This window comes from Dromaius novaehollandiae, chromosome Z (assembly GCF_036370855.1).
Source record: "Dromaius novaehollandiae isolate bDroNov1 chromosome Z, bDroNov1.hap1, whole genome shotgun sequence".
Taxonomy (NCBI): Eukaryota; Metazoa; Chordata; class Aves; order Casuariiformes; family Dromaiidae; genus Dromaius; species Dromaius novaehollandiae.
The window spans coordinates 16,682,803-16,694,238 of record NC_088132.1 but is presented as its reverse complement, the minus strand read 5'-3'; the positions used below and the strand labels follow the sequence as shown (position 1 = coordinate 16,694,238).

Below are 11,436 nucleotides of genomic sequence, written 5' to 3'. Positions count from 1 at the left end.
TCACAACTACAGTCCACAGCTGAAAATAGCTAGAGCTCAGCATAGCTTTTGCCTGATTCAGCAACTGTAGGTAGGCTGTGTTAGTCACTGAACTATTGAAATATAGATACATTCCAGACCTTGCCCACAATCAGAGCAGTACAGTAAAGGACCAAGAGTGTATATCTATTCCACTATCTGAGATACAAACTCTCTTCACTGGAGTACTCCAGCTGCAGAATTTATTTTATAGACAGAACTGCCGTAAGAGTAGCAAGTTAGAAAAGCGTGGTAGCATTTTGGGTTGCAGAGATTCGTGGAAGGCCTCCTCTGGAAACAGTATTTGTTCTTCAGGCTCCTAAAACAGAAAGCTTTTAAAGATATATCACTTTCTAAGTGCTTGAGCTGGCAATTTCAGAAACCAGCTTTAGAAGCATATGAAATACATTTCAAATCCTGTAAGACAACCCTATGTGGACCATGACAAAGCTTTTGCAAGTTGCAAGTGAAGTGTTTTCCTAAGCCTTGTACCTCAAGTTCTCCCCTGTCCCCTTTATCAAATACGTCTCCCTATAATAGGATTTTGTTTAAAAAAAAAATCTGAAGTTCATTTTAGAAATAAAGAGAGTTGGACTCTCAAAGATCATAAAACCCAGTGCTCATAAACAGACAAATGTTACTTGCATTATAGGACAAAAACTTTTTTTTTTTTTAATGAAAGCACAATGTAACATTTAAATCCCCTTAGTAGAGGTAGAAAGCCAGTGTTTTAATCTAATCCATCCAGATCTGAAATACTGATACCAGATACTGATTTATTGCTATTAGTGATAACCAGATTTGAGAGCTTATAATGTCAGCAAGGTAGCATGAATACAGTTGTGATCGCCAATATTCATAGAGTAAGACATGTCTACATCTGTAATAAGACAATAGCAGATTCTGCCAAGAATCCACCACTTCTTGTAAACATTGTATTTGTGCAGATTTTTTTCTTTTTCATACTTTGATTTCTAAAGTCATGAAAGGCAAGGTTAGTAGCAGAAAACACATCCAGTTTCACATTCGGCAGTATATGAGAACCCTGCTCTTCAAGGACAACCAAAAACCTAGCAGCACGTTTTCAAACAACATTACAAGTGTTTCTGGATTACCCACCCTTCAAAATCCCCCCCCAAACAAACAAAAAAAATCAGACACCAAAAATAAAGTGCAGTACCCAGAAAAATAATGTCAAGAAAATAGCCATGTTCTTTTCTTTGTTAACAAAAAAAAAAAAAAAAAAAAAAAAAGAGTACTTGGCCTCAGTCTTAACAGTACTATACAGTGTCCATCATTTTGGATTCTTCCTCATCTCTTTGTATCACAGAATTTAAACTGCAGATATTTGTATTTATGGAATCTTGTAGACCACCTGCATTCTGCAACAGATGAAAAATTGACAGATTATATAAGTGCATATATGGGGAGAGAGAGAGAGACAGATTTTTAATTTAAGTCAGACTTTTCCTGTTATCCAGCTTAAGGTGAGATAAATGTGCAATAGTAAGAAAATAAGTTCTTAAAAGTATTATCACAGTTTGTCAAGAAGCTCCTTAAATCTAATCTGGCATAGCTTGTACTTGGGTCTCTTCATTTGTACCACTGCTATACACTCACTTAAAATTCTGTTGTTACATCTTACTTAAAAGGTACCTTAACCAAATTCTTTCAAATAAGTAGTTTCAACTGTGACTCCTTCCCTAATATCTGATTTTTAAAAGTCTTAAAACTTGCTCCCAGTCAAAGATGTGACCATCACGAATACTGAAACAAAAGACCAAAGTACCGTCAATTTCCTTTTATCATAACAGAAGATTATCCTTGGACTTTACTTACATGTGGGATTCTATTAATAGGATTAGTCATTTTAAACTGAAAGCTCATTTCACTGCTTGTGATAAAGAGTGTATATATAATTATAGCATATGATCAGCTTTACGATGCTTTTCTTTTTTAAAGCACTTAAAGCATTCAAGGGCACTGAACCAACATATGCTTCTGACCTTATGCTGATGCTTTCTGAATTCCAGGAAGTAGAAAGCATGCCTTTATCTGCCTTGCATACTGAAAATACCACACATGATACCACAAGCAGTAGCGGTTCTAGGAATAATCCTCTTTAAATTTCAGGAGATAGAGATTTCCAAAGCAGAATCTAACCCTACTTTAATTAAATTAATTTGTGGAAATAATAAGCCTACCTGTGACAAAGATGCGAGCTCTCCTACAAAACCAGGACAGACACTGGGATCCTGTTGTAACATAGTTTGAAAGCCATGTGATTGTGACCAGATTCTCACTCTTGTTTTGAATGCTTCAAGTTCACTTTTAAAAGCTTGAAAATAGCCTTCTCCTGTCTGCCAAGAAAAAAAAATATTTTCACTTCAGCCACATTTGCTTTTGAGTTGTAAGCGTACACACTGCAAAAAAATCATTTAGTGATGCATGTTGTACTCTATGGGGAATAATACTGTGAACAATTCAACAATAATGTTAGTCAGCTTAAATGGAAAATTGACGTCAGATTTCTTTTAAAGACAGTTTATAGTATTTCTGTGTAGAAGCGAAGTCATTCATTCATCTGAGGACATGTAAAAGACGCATCTAATTTTAGCTATTCCTTTATTCCAACTCAAGGGCCAGTACCTGTAGAACAGGTGCTCATTGTAGTGCTCTGTTCAAAAGCAAAGCACAACTTGATTCCCACTTTAACTGAACTCCTTTAGGCAGTATTAAGGCCCATTAGAGTCTTGAATAACTAACTGCAGTCTACAGCAAACCACAGTTTCAGTCTTCCCACATTTTTCCCACACAGCTCTGGACTGCCCTGTTGATTATCAAGGAAGGGATGATATTTTGGGACCAACTGTGAAATGCGTATGAAACACATAGGTCAACTGTGAAAAGAGAGTGGCTAATTAGCCAAAACAGTGCTTAAACTGATCCATGTTTTCTGCTGCTATTCAGGTATTACATCTCTGTAATACGCCTGTTGCCGCCATGCTGTATTTTGCTTTACTACCGGGATAAACAAAATCCACTCAACATTCATTTTCAGGATTGGATTTACACCAAAATATTCTTTCTAGAGAAAGAACTGCTAACAAAATACTTCCCCATAAGCCTGAGTCAGTCAGTAAAATATATAGCCTGTTATTGTAAGGAGAAAACCTCCTTTAAACACTGATCCTTGCACAGAATCATGAGTTTCTCCCATCACTGCAGAAAATTACTTACTTTGGCTTTTTGGAAAAAAAGGCGAAAACAGCCTCTTGGATCTACATTACAACTTTTGGCAATTTCTATAATAAACTGCATTACAACTGCTTGGTGTGCTACTTGTTCCATCAGAGCTCTTTTCTGAGAAAAGAAGGAAAAAAAGAAGACATTAGAAAGATTAAATTTAAAGTTATCTCCAGAAATTACATATCTAAAATTCAGCATAACTTCCTTTTTGTTTGGTTCCTAAAGAGGTAAGCGCTGATGCTAGCAGAAGTAAAAGGACAGTTATTAGCTGGGACTAGTCCTCGTGCAGCAATGCAGAATGGAGGTTTTCCTTACTAAGGTAATAAGGTAGTGAAAGGACGGGAAGAATAGTTAAACAGCTAATCAAGTTGGCCAGCTTTTCTGTAGTGCAAATATACTTGCTGTATATTTTCAACCAATATATCTCAATCAATATGCTTGCTGTGTATTTTTGATCCTCTTCATACCTGTTCAGCTTCTAGATGAAAACACCATAACATAAGATATTTAGATGTTTCTTCACATACAAGATACGGGTGGTCAGACAAAAATCTTTGACTATCGTCCCATCTGCTCAGCATACCTAATAGGAGAAACATAGATTAAGGTTTTCAAAATGGATAAGTGATTTAATGCAGCAGTCACTTGCACTGATACACTGTCACAGAATCACCTTCCAAATTCACTATCCTGAGCATAACAGCATGCAGTTAATTTTAGTTTTTATTTAGACATCCAACTAACACTGAAAGAACATTTCCATAAGGCAAAATCAGACTTTAAAGATACTAAAGGTAAATCTTAACAGTAACAGTTAACTATATTTTAATGCATCTCTACCAGTGTTGAAAGTAAGTTATTTTTAAACAGTTCTCATACACAAAAGTGTTACAGGTATTTGCTATTTATACTATCAAATAGTTCACAAAGTTTATGGGTAGAAATTCAGTGATTCTGACAAGAACAAAACCACTAAGAGCTTGCAAAAAAGCATGAAGAGAATGTGTAATTAGTTGGAAACAAAGCGCTTCTAAATGTAAATGGTTTGCTAAGTTTTTAGGAAATTTGAATGTAGTCACAGAATTAATTTCAGGTCAAAAGAGCAAAGTCATGTCAGTATTTGAAAGTAAAACAGAAGACTGAATTGGGAGAGCACGAAGCTACATTCATGTAAAGAGCTAGAGGTTAAAAATCAGAACTCAATATTCAGACAGACAGCTTTTTAAAATTATCCTTCACGTATCACTGACGTTCATACATATATTAGAACAGTTGATTCATTTACTGTCAACAAGTACCAGATATAGAGCTTGACCCTTCTATCAATGTATAATTATAACTGGGATAAAGATAATTCAGTGGTAGTGACCTAAGCTAATCTTAATTTTAGCAAACAAATACCTAAAGAGGAAGCACCAGCTAATATTTCTTTTGGCTGTTTTGTCAGAGGGAGTCTGCATGAGTGCTTTACTGCTTGAAAGCCAGAGTAGGATTCAGAAATGGAACGCAGGCTCCACGGCTAGCAAAGTCTACACCATCCCTTGGCAGCAGACATTAAGATCATTAACGTTTGGTTCTTTTTATGATGGAGGTAAAACAACAACATGGCTTTGAAGTTCAGAGGTTGGGGAGGGGGAAGATGACTTCCTGCAACAGAGTCGTTTCTGTAACAGTTTAATCTCAATTTAGACAGCAACGTAATTTTACCCAATTCTTAGCTTGGGAGCCCAATAACAAACCCCAATTTTTCTGCTGAAATGCGTAACACAGTAGATGCCTTCTCATTACACTGTCATTACACTTCACAGTTAAGACATCTGAGAGAATCTGTGCCTGTCACTGCTGTTTGCGTGCTCTGACAGTGTTGTGCCTCACTTGGTATTTGCAAGGGGCCAAAAACCTTTTCTTTAGCACAGTTTAAGATCCCTAGAACCCAAGTAGCTTACTAAAAAGTGGTTGTACAAGGAACTTTTGTCAGGTCAGTCCTGTTCTTGATTGCTCTGGAATTCCTAACATGGCTATACTACACCATTGACTGGAACCACTCTCTAACCAAGAATGGAAAGCACTTAACAGAACCATCAAAATTTCAGTTTCCTTTACAAGATCAGAGTTGTGCTCAATTTGTTTCGACTACGACAGAGCTAAAGTGACACCTAGTGGATAGTTGAATATAATTTTAAGAAATGCAGAATTTCATGCATGCATACTCTTAATACAAACTTTTACCTTTAATCAGTCATTCCCCTTACAGCTTAATATCTACCAGAAAACTGTGTGTTAGAAGGAGACAGCTACAGACAATCACAAGCCCTTTTATACACAGAACTTCTGTTTCCATAGATGTCTCTGTCCTTTTCCACTGAACAGCAGAAAAAGTTGCTAGAACTTTAGTTTTCAGGAGTTAAGCTCATTTGAACATTCTTTTAAGAAAATGTTAAGTTCTTACTGGTCATAGGAACCAACAGGCTTCTGTAGTTTATACCTTGTTTCACTTTAAAATGGTTGTCTGTCCTGATGAGTTAAAATAGAAACTGGACAGTGTGATAGCCAGATGTTTAATTTGCTAGTATTCACTCCATACAGTAATATGGAGCAAACCTACACAAATTCTGTAGAAGGTTAAACTGCAAAGCATTGGAAGGAGCACACTCACCAAAGTGTTTAATCTTTTGTTCATGTTTCTGCATAAATGATTCAGATGCATCTTCATCTTCTATTTCTTTTCTTTTTTGATTAATAAAACTCTAAGGAAGATAAAAGTTATAACTATCACATACCTATTTTGCTATGAAGGAATATTATGTTTTATTACATTATTATTTAAAGAGCAGTGTTCTAAGATTAGGGTCATGTCATATACCTGACAAATTTTTTCTTTTTCTTTTTTTTTTAAAAAGGTACATTAGCTGATTATAATAGAGTTAAAAACTCTTATTATATTCTACTGAGCAAGAAACACTGACAGAGTTCTGTCTTCAGGTAGGAACTTACTGATCTGTGAACAATGAATATCATCTACATGGCAGCCTTGCTGCAGCCGTATCAGTGAATTATGAGAAAAGATGCGCTAACTGCTCAAATTCACATGAAACCAAAAACAAAGCTGGGATTCTACTCAGAAGAGAATTTGTGCTAAATAAGCTGTATTATAGCAGTCAGGTTGTTAGAGGCAAACTGTATGTCTGTTCCATGTTTGAGAATTTGGCACATTTGAAAAGTACACTGGCTATGTGAAGAAATTATCGTTCAGCCTCACTTTGGCAACAGTTGCTATACAGAAGCAATGCAAGTTCTGATCTTCACTTAAAGAAATGTCATCCAGATTTGCAATACTAATGCAGCTTGCTTCCATTCATGGATCAAAATAAGAAAAATACCCATTTAACACAGTCCTGTGATTAAGCACTGTACCAGACACAGAAGACATTCAAGATTATTAAACAAGTGAGATGAAAAATTAGGCTAATATTTGTTTTCTTGCCTACTGATATGGGTCATACCTTATTAAATACCTCCTTACTAACAGGATCTGTGTTCCATAGATTCTGTCCTTCCCTCTGGTTTAGTGCTTCTTCTTTTCTTCTCCACTCTTCCTCTCTCCATCTCAATTCTGAAACTTCAGTCTTTGCTTGGGCATATTCCTGATCCACGGATTCTGAATTATGCAGTGCTAAACTACCGAGCTTTTGCTGGGCTTCTGCTAGATTCCACGTGCATTCTACAGAGTGCTTCACAAATTCTTTTTCTTTTTGGCAGGCTAATTCAATACCTTGGCTATATGTCTGTGAGGAAAACAAAACGTGTTATTTATGGAGGGAAAACTGACAGTTTACAATTGTATAGGAGCAAACAGGTTTAACTCCCAAAGATAATGCTGATATGGAAGGCACATTAGAAATTATATTACATTCACTACAGTGATTAAGCATGGCATTGTACAGCAGAATGCTTTTTATTAAAAAGATTTTTACTTCAAGCTATCTTAACTTTGTAAAAGTGTATTTGCAAAATCATGGTCTCCACAGTGTAGAAATGTTTTTGATACAGATGAAAGGACCCCCAACTCACCTCTGGCTGTCTTTGAGTTGCAAGGCTAACAACAGCCACCTATAAGGATACTCTTGAATATATATATCCATGAAGAAAGTTCTGTGATGCCAGATCATAACAGGACAGTAACTACTACTGCCTGCATTCCAGTATGGACTAATGTTATCTCCATGCATGGCCACCATCTTCAACTGGAATTTAAGCTATGAAAAAGCTGAGGCCCAGCATAAGCATGCACTCCTTTTTGTCAATTTTTTTGTCCTTTTGAGGAGGTCACCACTAACAGCTGGGAACCAGAGCGACTGCTTATGCCACAAGTGCTTATATAGCCTGCAGATGTATGCTGGGAATTCATAGTCAGTTGTTAGGGGAAAAAAACCCTCTAAAGCGTATGCCCTGCCTTCCCAGCAAGAATGGAGGAAGGCCATACATAGGCATGACGTCCTCAGCCTTCTGGTGCTGTATTTTGAAATTTGCCTGCTGATAACCTCTGGCAGAGGGACACGAAGGTCAGGACAAGCTGTGAAACCTTACGTGAAGGAAACTTTAACGCAGGTAAATCAACCCTCTCACGCCAGCTCCGGTTCAGCAGTTTAGCAGATCTTTTTGACGAGGCCAGAATTCGCTCTTTGGTGGCCCAAGAACTAAGGCCATGGCACCTTCTCGGAAGAAGAGGCCCTTTTCTTAGCGACTTACAACCCGCTCCGACCCGCGGGGGGAGGCGCCACCCGCCCCTGCCCCGCCGCCCCGAGGATGCTCGGGCAGCGCCGCGGCCGAGCCCCGTCCCCGACCGCACGCGGAACCGTCGCTCGCGGCGGCGGCGCCCGGCGGCCTCCCCCGGCCGGCAGCGCCCCCCCTTCCCGGCGTGCACTGCGGCGGCGCCCGCCCGGCGGCCTCCCCTGCCGGGGGCTACCCGCGCCCCGCGGCGGGGGAGGGGGCACGGACAGCGGCGTACCTGCACTTCCGGCAGGCGCTGACGGGGGGCGGGGGCCGGCCGCCGCCCCTCGTCCTCCTCCGGCGGAGGGCCGCAGTCCCGGGAGCGCGGGAGCCACAGCGCCATCCCCGCCGCCGCCGAGCCCCCGCCGATCGCCGCCCCGGCCGCCCCCGGCGGTTGCACACCTCACCGGAAGTGTGGCCGCGCACCACTTCCGGCAATATCGCCCGGCCGCCGCGGTCTCGCCGCTCAGCCCCCGCCCCCGGCGCCGCGCCGCGCGGCCGGGCGGGGCCTGCGGCAGCCGCCGCGGCGGGGGGGGAGGGGGCCGCGGCGGGGAGCCGTTGCCGGGGCCGGGGGCGCGACGGGCCCCCCCGTGCCGCCGCGGCGCGCGTTATCTGGCGCCTAGGCCGTCCCCGAAGCTCGGGCGCGGCGGCGCAGCCGTAGCGGCGGCGGCCCCTCTCGCGGGAGGAGGCTGCCGCAGAAAGCCGTCACGTTATATACATATATATATATGTATATTTATACATATGTGTATGTGTTGCAGACGTATGCGTGCGCTGCGAGGCGTTGCCGTGGGGGTGGGTGGTGACGCGGCCTCCAGGCGCGCGCGAGGCGACCGTTAGGGTGTTCGTTAGGGGTGGGGCGGGCGGCGCGGTCGCCATGGCAACGCGGCGCGGGCCGCCGAGCCGCGGGCGCCGCCAAGCCCCGCGGCCGCGATGCCGCTGAAGGTGGTGGTCGAGCTGCGGATTCACGCGGTGAGAGGCCGGCGGCGCCGCCGCGGCTGCGGGGCCGGAGGGAGGGAGGGAGCAGCGGGAGGTCGTCGCAGGGAGCCGGCACGGGAGTGGGGGGCGGACGGGGCGGTGGAGACCTGTCGCCGCGGTTAGTCCAGGACCCGGAGGTGCCGCACCGGGGTGGACACACGGCTGTGCGTGTGCGGACCGGTACTTGCTGTGTATATATCGTATGTACACTGTATATGTATCGTGGTCGCAAGTTTCTCAACCACACGCTTTTTGGCTCTTTTTTCAAAGTTCATAGTTTTTAATAGTTCACCCACTTTTAGATATCAAATATTCTGGTGTGTGGAATGCTAAGGTCAATGAAATCGGTCCCTGTTGCAGGGAACTGATAAAAAATAAAAGTCCCAGATATAAAATGTGAGAACTCATAATGCTTTAAAACTTTTACTGTAAAAGACATAAATATAGTGGAAACTTTGTAGATCTCAGAGCCCTTGCAGAGTATTTAGATGATACCAGAGCAGTTTTTTGTATCAATAGGAGGTTGATTGTAAAGCTGCAAATTGTACCTTTTTAATGGGAATTTAGCCTATCTGTTATGAAAAAATGAGAAAAATCTGTAATGCAAAATTAAACAATATGAGTATCATTTCATTGAAGAGTCCTGCAAACAATATAGAGCTGCTAAAAAGATGGCTAGTGTTTGCAACAGTGAAATTAAATTTCTCACCAATTTCAAAGAGGGATGTTAAAGAGCTAAACCACTAATTTGCGTATGTATTTATGCCAAGTGTATTTATTTTGAATGTATAGATACTAATTTGTGAGTGTATCTTCAAGAGCTTACAGGTCTGTAGCTTTCTCAGGTAAAATATTAAGGATAAACTGACATTTTGGAATGTCAGTACTGATAAATTATCATTAAAGTGATATAAAATGACATAAAATGATAAAATACGATGACTTTTTAAAACAATGTAGAAATATTTTGGCTGAAATAGGTGCCAGGGTGAAGTTTTCAAAAAGAGCTTATGTGCTTTGTTAGCATGAATTGAGATGCAGATTTTACAGACATATGTGCTTTGCTGTTCCCAGGCGTTTCAGAAAGCCCCTGTGCAGAAGACCCAATCTGTAACTGCCCCTAGTGTAAATGAAGCCAAGGGCCTATTGAATCCCTTCTGAGAAGGAGAGTGGTAACCCTGCAGACTGAGTCTGATGCATGTGTGCAAGACTGAAATTAAGAATATAATGCGAATATGTATTTTTTTTCTCTCACAAGGTCACATGTCCTGGTGTGTTCCTGCCAGAGAAACATGACATTTATCTCAGTGTGTGCATCTTGGGTCAATACAAAGAGACAGAATGCCTTCCTCCTGTTTTCCCTCTCTTGTTTCATGAGAAGATGTTGTTTGAAAAGGTGACTTTCACTTGTTACATGCTTTAGGCTAGGAGATCTAGTGCCTTGTGCCTTGTACAAGCTGTAATTCCTGCATAACCAAACTTTTTGTGCAACTGGTAGGTAATTATTGTTTTGTATGCATTTCAACATAATGTGATGAAGTATTAGACCCATTGCTAAAAAGAAATAGATTTTAACATTGCTTTAAGATTTTACAGTGTGAGGTTTTATTGATAGCGGTAGTTATGGGAGGGCATATCCTGCAGACAGTTCTTGTATAATCTCAGAAATGACAATAGCATATGAGGATAATTGCTCTGAATTTATGCTGTTTTAAATTTTTTGTGTGTGTGACCAAAATGGTATCTGTATTCTAATATGGCTATCACTTCTTCAACATTTTTATTATAGTAGCAGACATATGACTTAAATGAAGATCCAAATAAATAATAGTCAAATGCTTTTGCTACCCTTTTATGTGCCATATTAACATCTGAAATCGGTGAGAACACAAGTTTTCAGGGTGATTTTCCTGTAGTGTACTGTACTGTATTACTGTATGCTCATTAGTTGTGAGTCTTTTTTTTTTTAAAAAAAAAACTTTTTTGGAAAAATGGGTTAGGGCAGAATGGCTTTATCTGTTGAAAAGCAGAACCATGCTGAAACCAGTGCAAAACAGGAATAGACAAAGTTTAGAACAACTGCATCTTTTTCTCCTTATTTATTGATTTCTGACTCTTCTCCATTCTGAGAAGCCCTTCTTTCTTCATACCACTGAGTGTCTCTGCTTCTCTGAAACTCTTTTCATATCACTCCTAACATTCCTTCCTCTGCCGAAGAGAGAAGGTGGTTACTTTCCCTTGACCCTTGAGGTTATTGTTGACACAAGTGAAAAGCTGCAGTTAACACATACGAAAGCTACAAAATAACTTCCACTCGGACTTTACTGCATCTTGGGGTGAACATAGCTCTGAACACATAGCCTTTCAGCTCCTCTGCAATACATGCCCATTTCCACATTTTGACATGAAGTTAAAAATGAA

At 40.9% G+C, this 11,436-nt stretch overlaps 2 protein-coding genes across 6 annotated transcripts in view; one reads left to right on the top strand and one right to left on the bottom strand.

The window, feature by feature from the left end:
• Positions 1–1,249: 1,249 nt before the first annotated feature.
• On the bottom strand, positions 1,250–8,500 carry CDC37L1 (cell division cycle 37 like 1, HSP90 cochaperone). The gene is made up of 7 exons (XM_026097490.2): positions 8,276–8,500; positions 6,771–7,052; positions 5,924–6,014; positions 3,735–3,850; positions 3,259–3,381; positions 2,223–2,378; positions 1,250–1,400 (listed from the first exon to the last, which is right to left on the bottom strand). The coding sequence occupies exons 1-7, from the start codon at positions 8,378–8,380 to the stop codon at positions 1,299–1,301; spliced, it is 975 nt and encodes a 324-aa protein (XP_025953275.1). The 5' UTR covers positions 8,381–8,500; the 3' UTR covers positions 1,250–1,298.
• Positions 8,501–8,503: 3 nt separating this feature from the next.
• SPATA6L (spermatogenesis associated 6 like) overlaps positions 8,504–11,436 on the top strand; it is a 31,305-nt gene continuing 28,372 nt past the window's right edge. For 3 of the 5 annotated variants that reach the window (XM_064501533.1, XM_064501532.1, XM_064501531.1), the window contains exons 1-2: positions 8,504–9,009; positions 10,274–10,411. In XM_064501533.1, the coding sequence (XP_064357603.1) occupies positions 8,971–9,009; positions 10,274–10,411 (177 nt within the window). In that variant the 5' untranslated portion in view covers positions 8,504–8,970. Of the gene's footprint in view, positions 9,010–10,273; positions 10,510–11,436 lie in introns of those variants that run through there. The other 2 variants (XM_064501534.1, XM_064501535.1) reach the window with 2 other exon arrangements.